The sequence below is a fragment of the Sapajus apella genome, unplaced genomic scaffold, assembly GCF_009761245.1.
Source record: "Sapajus apella isolate SASKATOON/1434 unplaced genomic scaffold, GSC_monkey_1.0 scaffold83, whole genome shotgun sequence".
NCBI classification, from domain to species: Eukaryota; Metazoa; Chordata; class Mammalia; order Primates; family Cebidae; genus Sapajus; species Sapajus apella.
In genome coordinates, this window is record NW_022437023.1 from 3,483,839 (window position 1) to 3,499,763 (window position 15,925).

Below are 15,925 nucleotides of genomic sequence, written 5' to 3' on the forward strand. Positions count from 1 at the left end.
AGAATTGCCATGATAGGGCAGGTGTAGAATGGTAAAGGACTGCATAGTATGGCCACCTGAACCAGATGTTGGGTATCTATCAGGAAAGCCTTTGCAAAAAAATGTGTACACAAGAGGGCTTAATGGATGAAGGAGAGTTGGAAGGGTGGGGAAAGTGCAAGTTCATCCAGGGGCCAAGAGAGAGCTGGCAGAAGAGGTGTGTGTGTTTGGTGGGAATAGGGTGTATGAGACAAAAGATGAAGCTGGAATGGGAAGGGACTAGGTCTTTGGGCCTTTATAAGCTAAGCCTCATTAAGGAGGTTGCTTGAGAGAAGAAATCAAAGGGTACTGGAAACTGGAGGTGAGATTGGAAAAAGGATGGAAGATTTTACTTTTATGTGGGATGACATAGTTACAACTCTTTCCCCCTTCCTCCCCACTCCAACACATCCCATAAAAAGATACCATTTTAGCAGAGGCAGTTTTCTCCTGGATCCTTAACACATTAGGAAATATTTTGGATGAGCATACTAACTGAAAATCTGAAATGGATTTAAGACTTTTCTGGGAACTGAAATTTAGTAATGATTCTTCTCATTGTTAATATCTGACTTTAATTTCTTTTGGTTTGCCTTCTTGTCAGCATTCCAACTATGTCCTTTCTTTAAAAACATGGTCTTATGCATGTGAGTGAAACTGACAAAACATGTGGCTGGGCAGTTCTGTAATACTAACTTTCTTTTCTTCAGTAACATCTTAAAGCATACAAAGGGCTTTCACATAAATTTTCTCATTTGACACAACAACCCTGTGAAGTAGATGGTATTATCTCAAATTTTCAGATGAGGGAACTGAGATTGAGAGAGATGAACGTAATTGTATAATGTCACATACAAAGTTGAATCTCTTCCTGGTCTTTTGGCTCTAAACCTATTTCTCATCAAATTTTCCTGATCTAAGGCTATGATTATTATTTGAAAGTCTGCTACCCCTTCTTATTGAGTAAATACTGTGTTAAGTTCTATGTAAGGTGCCAAAACTAAGGGCCTGTCTCTGTTTTCCAATTGTTATGGTCTTATTAAAGAAATGAGGCATTTCTTATTAAGAAACGCTTACTTAAAATAACTAAGGGCTGAGTCAAGTCTGTAATGTCTAGACAACTTACAGGGTGCTGTATGAACTCAGAATATTAGAGAAGCTTAGTGGAGAAAAGCCTCTAAAGAAGGTAATAACTGTGTCCGAAGAAACAAATGGGATGGGATGTGGAAGCTGAAATTTCAGACAGAGAATGAAGGAAATATGTAAAGTGTACAGAAACCAGATGTGTATGGAATGGACGAGATGTATATGGAATGGAGAGTGTTAAATGAAAATAACCATTGATTCTTCTTTTGTACTTAGATAAAAATTGTGCATTAATGAATTCTAGTGTGTGTGTGTGTGTGTGTGTGTGAGAGGTGTGCGTGCGCGCGCGCATATGGGTAGGGCTATTCCTAATTTAGCTAATAAACATGATCTTTTTGGAAATAATGCTGAAAGAAATACCTAGCCTAGTTGCTTGAAACTCGGCTAAGTGCTCAAGATAGTGAATATAGGAGGAGAAGTGGTCTAGGAAAAAGATTAATGAGTTAACTATTAACATTTATATTTACAACTTATTTTTTTATCAGAGGTCTGCTGAAATGGGGATGGTGAGTGTTGAAACTCCTTGTAGATATTTTTACAAATTCACATTTGAAATCTAAATAAGTTACATATCTCTTAAGAAAATATCATTCAGTTTTTGCCTGACATGATCAATAAGATGCCACCGAGAGAAGGGAGAGGGGAAGGGAGAGAGGGGGGAGAGGGGGAAAGGAAGAGAGGGGGAGGGGGAGGAGGGAGAGGGGGAGAGAGAGAGGGAGGAGGGAGAGGGTTGGGGAGAGGAGAGGGGATGGTTTCACTCATGTTACCCAGGCTGGAGTGCAATGGCGCGATCTCGGCTCACCGCAACCTCCGCCTCCTGGGTTCAAGCCATTCTCCTGCCTCAGCCTCCCGAGTAGCTGGGATTACAGGCACGCGCCACCATGCCCAGCTAATGTTTTGTATTTTTAGTAGAGACGGGGTTTCACCATGTTGACCAGGATGGTCTCGATTTCTTGACCTTGTGATCCACCCGCCTCGGCCTCCCAAAGTGCTGGGATTACAGGCTTGAGCCACCGCGCCCGGCCTGATGCCACCTTTTTCTCAGATTTGTTTTAAAAGGTAAAGAAGCTTCAAGGCCTAGCTTAGAATTTAAGTCCTTCAGCAATCTATCTCCAGTTCACTCTTTCCTAAATCTGTGCCGGGGCCCTCTCCTGTGTGTTCTCTAACACCATATATCCTTTTATAGCTATAATCATGCTTTATTATGATTATATATTCATATATGCCTTCCTTTCATCCAAATGCTATATCTATCTTTCCCACTGCCGCATCCCCAGTGCCCAAAAATACGTATTTGTTGATGGAGTGATTGAATGAATGAATGACTTTGCGCTGTCACTGTTTATAACTGGTTGATGATTTGGTTGTCTGAAAGCATGCTCAGTGCTCTCTCCTTTGACTGGCTTTTCTGTTTTCATCCTGTAATGTATGGTAAAATATTGAGTCTAGTTTAATTGATGCCGGTAATATAGAGGGCATCTTTTAGTAACCTTTGCTTCAAGTGAGAATAATTTGTTGTTAAATAAGCTTGCTAAGCTGCCTACTTGGCTGCTGAATAGTTCTTTTACCCCTATATTAGAACAGTCTGGTCTGCTTACTAGGTAATATCTTTGGCACACATATTTTAATAAAATGAGCCCTTGTCTTGTCTTCCTAGTAGTGCTCTATGAGTTGTCCTGAGTCATTCAGTGATAATTGAGTGCCTACTATCTATCAGACAGTGTTCTTGGTACTTCAGATACTTCAGGGAACAAAAAATAACCCTGTCCTCCATGAACATTATACAGGCAGATAACAATAAATAACAGTGAGCATATAAAAATAGATATTACATAGTGTATTAGCAGACAATAATGCTATGACTAAAAAGAAAAGGTAGAACAAGAAGGGGGAATTAGGAGTACAAGGCGGCAGAAAGATAGAATTTAAAATGGAGTAGTAAGGGTAGGCCTTATTAAGATGAATTTTGAGCAAAAATTTAAAGAAGTAGAAGAATTAGACCTGGGGATATCTAGAGGAAGAGTATTCCAGGCAGAAGAGGCAGTCAGTGCAAAGGTCCTGAGGCAGACTGCATAATATATTGGAACCAGAGCAAGGAGGCCAGTGTGGAGGTGAGTAAGAGCAAACTATGAAATCAGAGACATAATTGGGGGCAGTGTAGTGGATTATGTAGGACTTTGTCTGCCATTGAAAGGAATTTTGTGTTTTTATTACTCTCAGTAAAATAAGGAGCCTTTTGAGGAAAGGAGTGTCCTGATCTGATTTTTATTTCTAAAGAATCACTCAGGGCCGGGCGTAGTGGCTCACGCCTGTAATCCAAGCACTCTGGAGGCCAAGGTAGGTGGATCATCTGAGGTCGGGAGTTCAAGACCAGCCTGACCAACATGGTGAAGCCCCGTCTTAAAAAGAAAAAAAAAAAAAGAATCACTCTGTCTCCTGTGTTGAGAATCGACTGTAATAAGTCTCCAGGATCACTGCGTGAGTTGCAGAAGCTTGTGGTTACAAATTGTCAATCCCTGTGATTCTTCTAAGTACCCTGTTTAAATATGTAAGAGATGCTTTTTTTTTTGGCCTTTGGTAACTGCTTTGAATAGGATTAATAGCAGTAAGAGATGCCAGTCTATAGATATAGAAGACTATTTTTTCTACATAGGTTCTTTCTGATTTTTTTCTATGCTTTAAAAAGCCGAGAGTATGGGGGAAATGGGCGGGGATGGCGGCGCTGATCTTAACAGTTGGGTATTATCCAAGAAGTAGAAATGAAGCTGTAAAATGGGGTGCTGTCTAGAGTACTGAAAAGCATTTATGAGAGTTCTTCCTTCTTGCTGTCACAGTACATCTTACAGGAGTCACTTTGAGAAATGTGATTTGTGCTCTCTGTACTTTGATTAAATATAAAGAAGACGAGCTTTACCAGAAAAGTAAAAAACAAGATTTGTATCAGTCCATGAAATTCTTTTCAACTTTTAGCCTAATAAAGTCCAGCTTACTTAATTCTTTTGTAAAGGCATGAGAACTAGATAGCGTTCCAACCATACTCAAGTCTAACCTTCCTTTATTTACTTTAGATATTATATACATTGACAATATTAGGCATTAAAGACCTAAAACATAATTGAATATGCTTTTCAGAAACAAATACTGTAGAAACTATGTGACTCTCCATTAATGCCTCTTTTGGAATGTGCTTACTTAAAATGTGTTCATCTATATTCCTTGTCCCCCATCCTGTTCATTATTTTTGGAAGTTGGTGCATCTTCCATAAACCATCAGCATTTTTCCATGATGCTCGTTTTTGTTCCCTGTTGCAAGACTTATTTTGAAAATCTTTCTATGTGGAAGTTAGAATTTAACAATTTGTGGTCATGGATTGGTCTTTGGGTCTCCTGGAAACAATGTATAGTGATGAGGTTAGTTCCTGCAAGATGCTTCTGCCATAAATAATGCCTTTAAGTTTATTTCATTGTAGCTTAGTAGTAATGCTTGATAGCTATTACTGTATAGACTGATTAATCTTATAAACTTGCATAATGTTTGGCAGTCTCACCCTCACTCTGTACGTTTTAGTGATAAAATAGATATGGTCTCTGAGAGGGGAAGGATTTGAGAGAAATTATGTAGTGGTAAAATGTTCTAACTAAAAGCATGCTCTCTCCCTTGGGCCATGTAGTCAGTGGTCCTCTGGCTGCATGAGATTTCTTAAGTCACTGGTAACCATTTAAACACAATAGTTGTACTTGAAGTTGCTATGGTTTCATTAGTAATTTTGCCTAACACCTTTGTGAGCTAGCTCAGGCATATTAGTTAGGACTTTGAGATTTTATTTAAAGATAAGTTATGTTTGTCTCTTCTCCGTAAAATTATTTAGGAAAGTTGAAAGAATAACCCTGTTATTATGCAATGTCAAAAATATAATTATGTGCGAAGCAGTCTTATAAGACTGAAATTGGATTCTTTTCTTCCTCAGTTTATGCATCTATTTGGGGTTAAAAAAATACAGTGACTATGATTAGGACAGAATATTGCTATGTTCTTGCCAGCCTTCTTTATTAGTTAAGATTAACTTTGACAGTAAATACAGAATTGAGAATTATTAAGGAAATTACTCAGATATATTGCTTCCCTAGTTATTGTGACATTTATACAAATTTTTTAAAAGTTCATTCCCTTGATGTAAATTTTGTATTAGCTGAAAGAATTGTTGGAAGAATATGTGCTGTGATTAAGATCGTGATCTGTGGGGTCAGACAGTTTTAGATTCAACTCCCGACATTCCTACTCTTTTTGACCATGAGTAGGTGGCTTATCCTTGTTCTGTCTTTGTTTCCTTATCAATGAAGTAGGAATGCTAATGGACATTATCTCACAGAGTTATTGGGAAGAGTACATAAGAGAGACATGGACATAATAAACTGCTTACTGCAGTGCTGGGCACAGAATAAGTGCTAGTTAGTGCCTTTGGTTATGTTACGTTCAGACTGGAACATCTCTTGAATCAAAACATTTCAGTCTCATTTACTTGTTAAATTATATTTAGAGTCTACGCTTTCCTCAAGGCAGTAGAAACATGCAAATTTTAAAAATATGAAATGCTAAAATCTTACCTTAAGGTTACTAAGTCCTGTTGATCTTCATGAAATTGAGAACTGACCGTGGCTGTCCTACAGGGAAATTATGACAGAGAAAAAAATTCCATTCCTCTTGGAGGACAGAAAGGAATAAATATAGTGTATTAGTTGTATGTGTAGGTCACACATGCTTATTCTTATAATACATTAATAATAGATCTAAATTACTGACCTGCTTTCCTCCAAAATTCATAAAAAATGAAAATAGAAATGAAATCAACATTCTTTATAGTTCAGCTGATATATATTATTACCCAACCTCAAGAATAAAAATGATTCTTAGATGGTAAATAAAACTCACCCTTATTTTTAAAAATTCAGCCTCTTAGCCAAGTGCAGCCTGTAATCCCAGCACTCTGGGAGGCCGTGGCGGGAGTTTGAGGGAGGCCTGAGGTCAGGAGTTCGAGACCAGCCTGGCCACATGGCGAACCCTATACTAAAAATACAAACGTTAGCCGGAGCCGGGTGTGGTGGTATGTACCTGTAATTCTAGCTACTCGGGAGGCTGAGGCACGAGAATTACTTAATCCTGGGTGACCTAGGTTGCAGCTAGCCGAGATTGCACCACTGCACTCCAGCCTGAGCGACAGAGCAAGACTCTGTCTGCCAAAAAAAAAAAAAATAAGAGGAAAAAAGAAAAAAAAAATTCATCCTTTTTAGTACCGATCTACTTTTTATGTTTCCATAGCTGTGTAATACAGTAATGAGTGGGTTAAGGCATTGTGTCTAGAATGTGTGTGGTGAACCTGTTGGACTTGAATGTAATCATTCCCTAATCTTACTACATAAAGATGAGATTAATGAGATTCATAACCAGCACCACACCTGTGAGGAGAAGTTCTGGAATGCCTCATCTTGCCTCCAGATAAAACATGTTCCTCCTTCCTTTGTGGCAAATGCAGGAATATTGTCAATGAACAAAATCCTTTTATCAGTCATTCCTGAAAAAGAATTAGAGTTTGAAAATCAAAAAATACTCCGATTTTAGAACCTATAACTTGGAAGGCTTACAATGAGGTAAAAACGTAGTGGTGGATTTAAAACTACAAGATACTTTATTCTAGCTGTGCACTAAGTTATACTGTTGTGTATTTGTCATGCAAGAATAACATTTTTAAGAAAACTGATATTGACACATGTATCTTTCTAATTCCTATCTTTGCTTTTGTTGTTTTCTTTTCTCTTTTATTTTTTATAGAGGTGGGATTTCCCTGTTGCCCAGGCTGATCTCAAACTCCTACTTTAGCCTCCCAAAGTGCTGAGATTATAGGTGTGAGCCACAAAGCTCATCCTGTTTTCTTTTTTCTTGAGATAACCTGGAAAAAGATGTCAAGTAGGAATGAGTATGAAATGTTTAGAATAGATGGCAGATAGTTAAGTTAGAATAGTAATGGTGGGAAGCTGAATTGGGAGGATTACTTGAGACAAGAGTTAGAGCCCAGCCTGGGCAACATAGTTAGACCCCCATTGCTAAAAAAAAAAAAAAATTGTTTTTCAAGTTAGCTGGGCATAGTGGTGCACACCTTTAGTCCTAGCTACTCAGGAGGCTAAGGTGGGAGGATCGCTTGAGCCCAGGAATTTGAGCTTGCAGTGAGCTACTGTGATTGTACCACTGCATGACAGAGCATGATCCTGTCTCTAAAAAAAAAAAAGAGTAGTGATGTTGAAACTGAGGTAATGAGGTGCCCCTCCTCAGTGCCCCCCCCAAAAAAAAAATTAGTGGTTATTAACTTTTAACTGTCATCGTGGTACAGCTACCATTTTAAAGGAAGGGTGGCCTTCCCTTAAAAACTTACAAAAGTCAGGCCAGGCACGGTGTCGAATGCCTATAATCCCAGCACTTTGGGAGGCTGAGGTGGGGTGGATCATGAGGTGAGGAGTTCAAGACCAGCCTGGCCAAGATGGTGAAACTTTGTCTCTACTAAAAATACAAAAATTAGGTGAGCTTAGTGGCACACACCTGTAGTTCCAGCTACTCGGGAGGCTGAGGCAGGAGAATTGCTTGAACCCAGGAGATGGAGGTTGCAGTGAGACAAGGTCGCACCACTGCACTCCAGTCTGGTGACAGAGTGAGAGTCCATCTCAACAACAATAAAAATTACAAAAGTCTTGTGAAGATAAGAGCTTTCTTAGGGGTTCTAGATTGTTACGTAACTTTTCACTAATTTCTAGGTATCTGGTGACCCATCTCATGGGGGCAGATCTGAACAACATTGTGAAATGTCAGAAGCTTACAGATGACCACGTTCAGTTCCTTATCTACCAAATTCTCCGAGGTCTAAAGGTACAGATAATATAAATAATAATTTTTAAAAATGAATTCTCCCTTTCTCCTCTCCTTTTAGGGCTTAAACAAATAAACAAGCAAACCACTTTTCTTATGGAAAAGTCAAACACACAAAATTACAAGTAAAAGTCATAGTACGATAAACTGCCATATTCACTCATTGACAACAGTTATTATTGACATATGGCCAATTATGTTTCTTTTGTATTTCCCAAGCCCTGGATTATTTTAAAGCAAGTCTAGACATTATATAATACCACCCATAGATACTTCAGTATGCATATCTAAAAGATAAGGACTCTTCATTCTTACATCTAAACAGTAATTTATTGATGTAATCTAATATCTGGTCAGTGTAATGTTGAGATTTTTTAAAAATCCTCAAGGAAGACTAATTTATTTATTTATTGGAGGGGCAGATAAACAGTATTTTAAAATTAAACCATCTTTGATATTTAGCCGCTTTGAGTCCTGTTGAGCTCCAGAGTACCAACCAGAAATAGATTAAAAGCTCAAATAAGTGGAGTCAATAGCTGTGGAGATTATAGTTATGGTAAATGTACTCAATACTGATAGTTACTTATGCTAATTTCTAATCTTACTGTTAACACTAATAGTTCTCATTGATTCATGAAAATATGCAGCAAATATATAATATGACAATAGAAGGTTGGAATAACTTTTTGAGTTTTTTCTCTTTTGCAGTATATACATTCAGCTGACATAATTCACAGGGTATGTATTGTGTCTTTGATTACATTATTTTGGGGCAGTGGGTTGAAGAATGGCATTTAGCCAAGATCCTAATCTAAACTTACTTTAGCCATTGAAATGTTGATTGATTGCAACTTTTCTCTAGGTTTAGACTGATTAAAGAAAGAAGATGTATAGATTTTTTTCTATGTAAGGCTAACGTGGACTAGATTTTGACTGTAGGATGGAGATTGTCTTTTGATAGCTAGATGAAGTCTTTTATGTCTAGTTCCTCATTATTTCCTGTAGGAAGAGAATTGATCATGCATTATAAAGTTGATCCTGTCTTCTCTGTACTTGTTTCCTAGGACCTAAAACCTAGTAATCTAGCTGTGAATGAAGACTGTGAGCTGAAGGTAAAATAAAGAGACAGTAGCCATTGTTTGCTTTACTTTGAGATTATATGTTTGACTAAGCAGGCAAACTTTCATAGGGAGTAGATTTATGAGCCATGACTATCTGAAATTGATATTGTTTTTATTATCAGAGTTTGAAATTTAAAACATTTCTCAATAAGCTAAGTGACATCAGAAGTAGCATCACTTGTTTTTATTTCAACATAAAGTTAAATGAGAAATTTAATATATTAATCATAATAAAGGAAGATAATAGTCAAACACCAAGTAAGCAATGCTGAAGAGGTGGTAACTAGATTAAATAGATTTCTAAGAGGAAAAATGGCAGAAACCTATCCACTCAAAATAATTCAAATAAAAGATAAGTGAATTGTTGCTAAAGAGCAAGTAGCTCTAGAACTTGCTTTGTTCCATTTCATTTTTTTAACTTAAAAAAAATTTACTTTAAAATGCAACGTTTTGTGTGCAGTTTGGGAAAATTATATATCCACTTAACTGTCACATTTATGATAAAGAACTTTTTTTTTTCTTTTGAGATGGAGTCTTGCGCTGTCGCCCGGTCTGGAGTGCAGTGATTTGATCTCAGCTCACGGCAACCTCCACCTCCCGGGTTCAAGTGATTCTCCTGCCTCAGCTTCCCGAGTAGCTGGGACTACAGGGGCATGCCACTGCGCCCAGCTAATTTTGTATTTTTAGTAGAGATAGGGGTTCACCATGTTGGCCAGAATGGTCTCGATCTCCTGACCTTGTGATCTGCCCTCCTTGGCCTCCCAAAGTGCTGGGATTACAGGCATGAGCCACCAGTCCTGGCCAAGAACATTTCTGTTAACTTTAAAAAGTCTGTTGTGCTCCTTCCTAGTGAATCCCCACCCCTCCACCCCTAATTCTGGCTCAAGGCGACTATGGATCTGCTTCTAACACTATGATTAGGTTTATCTTTTCTGGAGTTTCATGTACGTGGAATCATATAGTGTGTATTGTTGTGTGTCTAGCCTTTGCTTAGTGTAATGATTCTGTATTGTTGTGTGTATCAATGTTTTTTTCTTTTTTATTGCTAATAGTATTTTGTTTTATGAACATATCAGAATTTTTAAATCTATCCACCTGCTGATGGACATTTGCTTTAGTTTGAGTTTGAGGCTATGTAAAGCAACCGTGAATATTCATGTGCAAACCTTCGTATGGACATAAGTTCTCATTGCGCTTGATTAAATACCAAGGAGTGACATTTTTGTTTTGCTTTTTGTAATTTCAGTTTTTTTAGTTCTCACTGTATGTTTACCATGCACTCTAAGCATGGAGCAGGAAATCTCTTTATAAAAGTGCTGTCTTGTTTTCCTTTTTAAAAAGGCAACAGTTGTTGTCTTCCCCTGCCTGTTTATAAGTCTTAACAGCTTGTCTGTGCCTCTTCTGCCCTTTAGATCCTGGATTTTGGACTGGCTCGGCACACAGATGATGAAATGACAGGCTACGTAGCCACTAGGTGGTATAGGGCTCCTGAGATCATGCTGAACTGGATGCATTACAACCAGACAGGTATTACTTGCACTGGTTATTTAGGGCCTTATTTAATTCTATGTTGGATACATTTGGGATTCTCAGAAGTAGAGATTATAGGAGGGGAAAGAAATGTCTTTTCTTCCCTCAGTGATCCTTTTAAAGCCTGCAAGTGAAAATATTTCACTTGCTCAGATGGGGGAGTAGGGTTTTATATACAGCTTCTAAACCTCGTGATTTAGCAATTGGGTTTTTATTTATTTAGATTTTGAATTTATTCTCTGAGTACTTATACCTGAAGACAATGAGTCCATAATTTTAACCCCTCAATATTACTTGGAAGAATCTATCACTCTTTTGCCCCTTTTTGAACAGCTTATTTCTCTTAAGTATGTTTTGACTTACCCCACCTTTGAACAGCCCTTTAGTGGGGCAAAGATCTTAATAAGCTCATTTATTTCTGTAAAAATGAGTATGATTGTTGAGGCTCAGAGGTTTTAAATAGTAATTTGAATATTTCACTCCTAGTAATGGTTTTATTTGTTGTCAAGTATACTAACAGTGACATTGCATGTACTTTTATTTCTCTTTAATATTGCCAGTTGATATTTGGTCAGTGGGATGCATAATGGCTGAGCTGTTGACTGGAAGAACATTGTTTCCTGGCACAGACCGTATCCTTTAAAAAGTTTTGGATTCTTGTTTCTTATTTGTATTCCAGTGTCCATGGATGTATACTCCTTTTACTTATCTCTAGGGAAGGCTCTCCGTTCTTTGCTTTCATAGTCCAGATAATACGTTATGAGGTCTTCCTTCTTACTGAGTAGCTTGCCTTGCCAAGAAAGAGGCTTCAGTTTACTTTCATGAGTTGGAAAAAATTCCTCATAAGCTGAAAAACCCTTCAAATCTGTCATCTTTTTGCAACAAACCCTTATTAATCATCCCACAGTGGTTCTGAGACCTGAGCATACTCATGAAAAGCTCTGGATCCCAATGACAGGTTTAGTTTACTTGTATAAACACTTAATGAGTACAAGATACCCATTTATAATTAAAGGGTGTCTTGCTATTATGTTTGCTTTGTGTATTAAAAAGGCTATATTTGGTACCTGCAATGATATACAGTTTATTTGTTATGTTTGTTGTTTGACAACAAATAGTAAAAGCAAGAAGTGACAAGGTTACCCTGTCATGTGCTTTTTTTTTTCCCAGCACAACTTTATCTCAGATTGCAGTCAAACCAATTAATTTACTCCCAGACTTACCGTCTAGTTTATGGTTTATTATAGCCCCTTTATTTTAGCTCCTTTTCTATCTGTGGTATGCTTGTTTCATGGTTTAGTAATAATGTCATGAAAATGTGATTTATTGGAACTCTCATCAGTTCTACTTATGGAAGATGTTTAGGTAAGAAAGAATGCTAAAACATATGTCTAGAATTAGTTTTGGGGATTTTTTTTTTTAAATATAATTGAGTTAACTAGCCTCCAAGTGGTTTTGTTTGGGCTATTAGACATGCTACAATTACCTCCGATCTATTATGCCTAGAGATCTAAAAGCCGTTTTAGTCCCTTACCTAAATAAACTCATTGAGTTTATAAACTAGAATGTCAGTTCACTTGCTCACAGTTTGGGATATACTTCTGTAATGACTATGATGTCCATAATACCTACCCCTGTGTTCTATCTTTTGCCACAGAGAATGTACTTTCATTATGAACTGAAAAAAACCTCTATTTCTCAGGTAAAGCTGTTTCTTTCTCTCTGAATGTTACTACATTGATACAGACTCCCTGTACTTCAGGCTCCCTGTATTTAGCTTACCTTATTACTCCCTACCTCTGGATTTTAAGTTAGTTTAATACCTAGTATTTCTCCTTTGTCCTTTGCTTCATTCACCTTATATCTGTTTCTCAGAAATTTGGTGTGTGTGTGTGTGTGTGTGTGTGTGTGTGTGTATGTATATATATGTGTGTGTGTGTGTATATATATATATGTGTATATATGTGTGTGTGTGTATGTGTATATATATGTATACATATGTATACACACACACACACACACATACATACATACATACATACATACATATTACAGTCCAAGGTAAGAGAATCAGGGAGAATTTATACTTCTCCCTTTCCTCAGGTACTTATCTCAGAGTCCCATCCTTGGTTTGTCCTCTGGAATAGCTGCTATCCTGATGCTGTTCTCTGTTCCCTCCTCCCTTTCCTCTTTTTGTGTCTCTATCTCCAGCTACCCATTCAGTCAGTCACAGACCTCCATGCCTGTGTAGACACACAAGGTGGCAAAGGGAGAAAGACAGTATAGCATACAGGTTAAGCACATGCTCTGGAGGCAGACTTCCTGGGTTTAGCTCTTAGCTCTTTTATTTCCAGCTATGTAACTTTGAACAAGTTTTCTAACCTCTGTGCCTCTCAGTTTCCTGAACCATAAAATGATAATGATCATACGTACTCACAGGGTCGTTGTAAGAATTCAGCCAGATAATAACTGGAAAGTACTGAGACAAGCCTGCCAGTAAATGTTAGCCATCATCTTCAGTAATGCCCTTTGCAAAACATACCCCTTCACCTCCCACTGTATTGTCTACCTATGAATCATTAATGGTTTTTTGTTTGTTTGTTTGTTTTGACAGGTAGGAAAGGATGGGTCCCTTGGCAGACTAGTGTTAAAAAGTTTTCAAAGTAATGTTGATCTTCTGCCCTTATGGTTCCGTCTCATAGACAGCTAGCTGTCTATTCCCTGATGGCATGACCTTTTTGAACGCTAACTTTCTGCCTGTAGGAAGTCTTCCCTTTGTGCCTATGTGTTTTTCTTCTGTGAGCTACTGTTTAAACTAGCTAGTGTTTAAACTTTTTAATAGGGGATTCTTTTTTTTTTTTGAGACAGAATCTCACTCTGTCACCAGGTGCCAGGCTGGAGGACAGTGGTGCGATCTCAGCTCACTGCAACCTCCGCCTCCCAGGTTCAAGCAGTTCTCCTGCCTCAGCCTCCCAAGTAGCTGGGACTACAGGCGCATGCCACCATGCCCAGCTAATTTTCGTATTTTTAGTAGAGACAGGGTTTCACCATGTTGGCCAGGATGGTCTTGGTCTCTTGACCTCGTGATCTGCCTGCCTCAGCCTCCCAAAGTGCTGGGATTACAGGCGTGAGCCATTGTGTCCGGGGGTTCATTTTTTAATACATGAGAATTCATTTCAAAATTTTGGTTTTAGTAATTTGTTTGTATTCTACTTGGTTCTTTTTCAGACAAATGTTCTCTCCTGAATTGTAAAAGTCGAATTCAAAGGATTTGTATTTGTAATATACTTAACCTTCTCTTGTAAGTTGCCATCTGTGTAGAGACAGCTTTGGTTGCCTGACAAGAAGAAAAGAGGAAAATGTTTCCCATTATCTTTTCCTGCCTGAACTATACAGTCACTTGTGTTCCGGCATAGTGGTTCTTAACCCTCACGGCTACTCTAGCAGCGTAAAGAGACTGTTACTTCCCCCATCAAATCAACATGGTACCCTAGGATTTCTCCTTCGTTTTTTGTTTCATTCACCTTTTACTTGTTTCTTAGAAAATTGGTATATATAATTAGCAATACATGTGTGGGTTTAATTCTGGACTCTCAATTCTATTGGTTTATATATCTATCCTTATGGAAGTACCACACTGTTTTGATCACTGTAGCTATATAGTAAGCTTTGAAATCAGGAAGTGTGAGTCCTCCAGCTTTGTTCTTCTTTTTCAAAATGGCTTTGACTATTCTGGGTCCTTTGTAATTCCATATGAATTTGACAATTTGCATTTTTATTTCTGCAAAAAAAAAAAAAAAAAGGCTTTGGAATTTTGATAGGCATTCTGTCAAATTTTTAGATCATTTTAAGTAATATTGACATCTTAACACTATTATGTCATCCTGTTCATGAGCACAGGCTTTCTTTCCATTTAAGTCTTCAATTTTTTCCAGCAGTGTTTTGTAGTTTTCAGTTGTAAAGTGTTTCACCTTGGTTAAATTTTTTCCTAGGTGTTTTATTCTTTTAGCTGCGATTATAAATGGAGTTTCTTTGGTGTGTTCATTGTTGGTATATAGAAACAAAACTAATTCTTGATTGTTGATCTTATACCCTGCGAATTTGCTCAATTCATTTATTAGTTCTAGCAGTTTTCGTCTAGATTCTTTGGGATTTTCTATATTTATATATAGGGTCATGTTGTCTGCAAATAGAGAAAGTTTTGTTTCTTCCTTTCCAATTTTGATGCTCTTGATTCTTTCCCTTGTCTAATGGCTCTGTCTAGAACTCCACTACAATGCTGAATAGCAGCAGTGAAAGTAGGCATCCTTGTCTTGTTCCTGTCTTAGGGGGAAAGCTTTCAGTCTCTTCGCATTGAGTATGATGTTAGCCGTTGGTTTTTTATAAATGCCCTTTATCATGTTGGGGAAGTTTTCTTCTGTATTAGTCCATTTCACATTTCTATAAAGGTAATTACCTGAGACTAGGTAATTTATCAAGAAAAGAGGTTTATTTGGCTCACAGTTACACGGCTGTAAAAGAAACATGGTGCCAGCATCTACTCCTGGTCAGAACCTCAGGAAGCTTTCACTTATGGCAGTAGGGGGAACAGGCATGTCACATGGCAAGGGAGGGAGCAGGAGAGATGCCAGACTCTTGTAAACAACCAGCTTTTACATGAACTAATAGAGCAAGAACTCACTCATTAACATGGGGAGGGCACCAAGCCATTCTTGAGAGTTCCAAGACCCTAACACCTTCAATCAGGCCCCACCTACAACATTGGGGATCACATTTCAACATATTTGGAGGGGACAAAACATCCAAACCATATCCCCTTCTATTCAAAGTTTTCTGAGTATTTTAATCTGAATTTTAAATGTCATTAAAATTTTATTTAGATTACATTTAAACTTAATTACACATGGCTAGTGGTATTGGTTTATGCATTTTTAGATCTCTTCAAGTTGTCTTCCTGTTTTACTTTTTCTTGGGTTTTGTAATTAGTCTCCTTCTTGAAAGATTATTTTGGTACTTAATTGTTAGCAATTCCTGGATTTCCTTTAAAGACATAAGAAATACCAGGGAGGGGACAAGATGGCCGACTAAAAATAACCATGGTCAGAGGCTACCACCGAGAAGAATGAAAACAGGGAAGGAATCCTGTACTGGCAACTGAGGTATTCAGGCTCTCTCAATGGGACTGACTAGGCAGTTG

The 15,925-nt window shown here is 37.8% G+C and overlaps 1 protein-coding gene across 7 annotated transcripts in view; it reads left to right on the plus strand.

The window, feature by feature from the left end:
* Window positions 1-15,925, plus strand: part of MAPK14 (mitogen-activated protein kinase 14) — an 82,147-nt gene that overhangs the window by 39,904 nt on the left and 26,318 nt on the right. For 6 of the 7 annotated variants that reach the window (XM_032253546.1, XM_032253547.1, XM_032253552.1 and 3 more), the window contains 5 exons: window positions 7,966-8,077; window positions 8,786-8,815; window positions 9,142-9,189; window positions 10,611-10,725; window positions 11,289-11,360. In XM_032253546.1, coding sequence (XP_032109437.1) covers window positions 7,966-8,077; window positions 8,786-8,815; window positions 9,142-9,189; window positions 10,611-10,725; window positions 11,289-11,360 — 377 coding nt within the window. The remainder of the gene's footprint in view (window positions 1-7,965; window positions 8,078-8,785; window positions 8,816-9,141; window positions 9,190-10,610; window positions 10,726-11,288; window positions 11,361-15,925) is intronic. The other variant, XM_032253548.1, reaches the window with a different exon arrangement.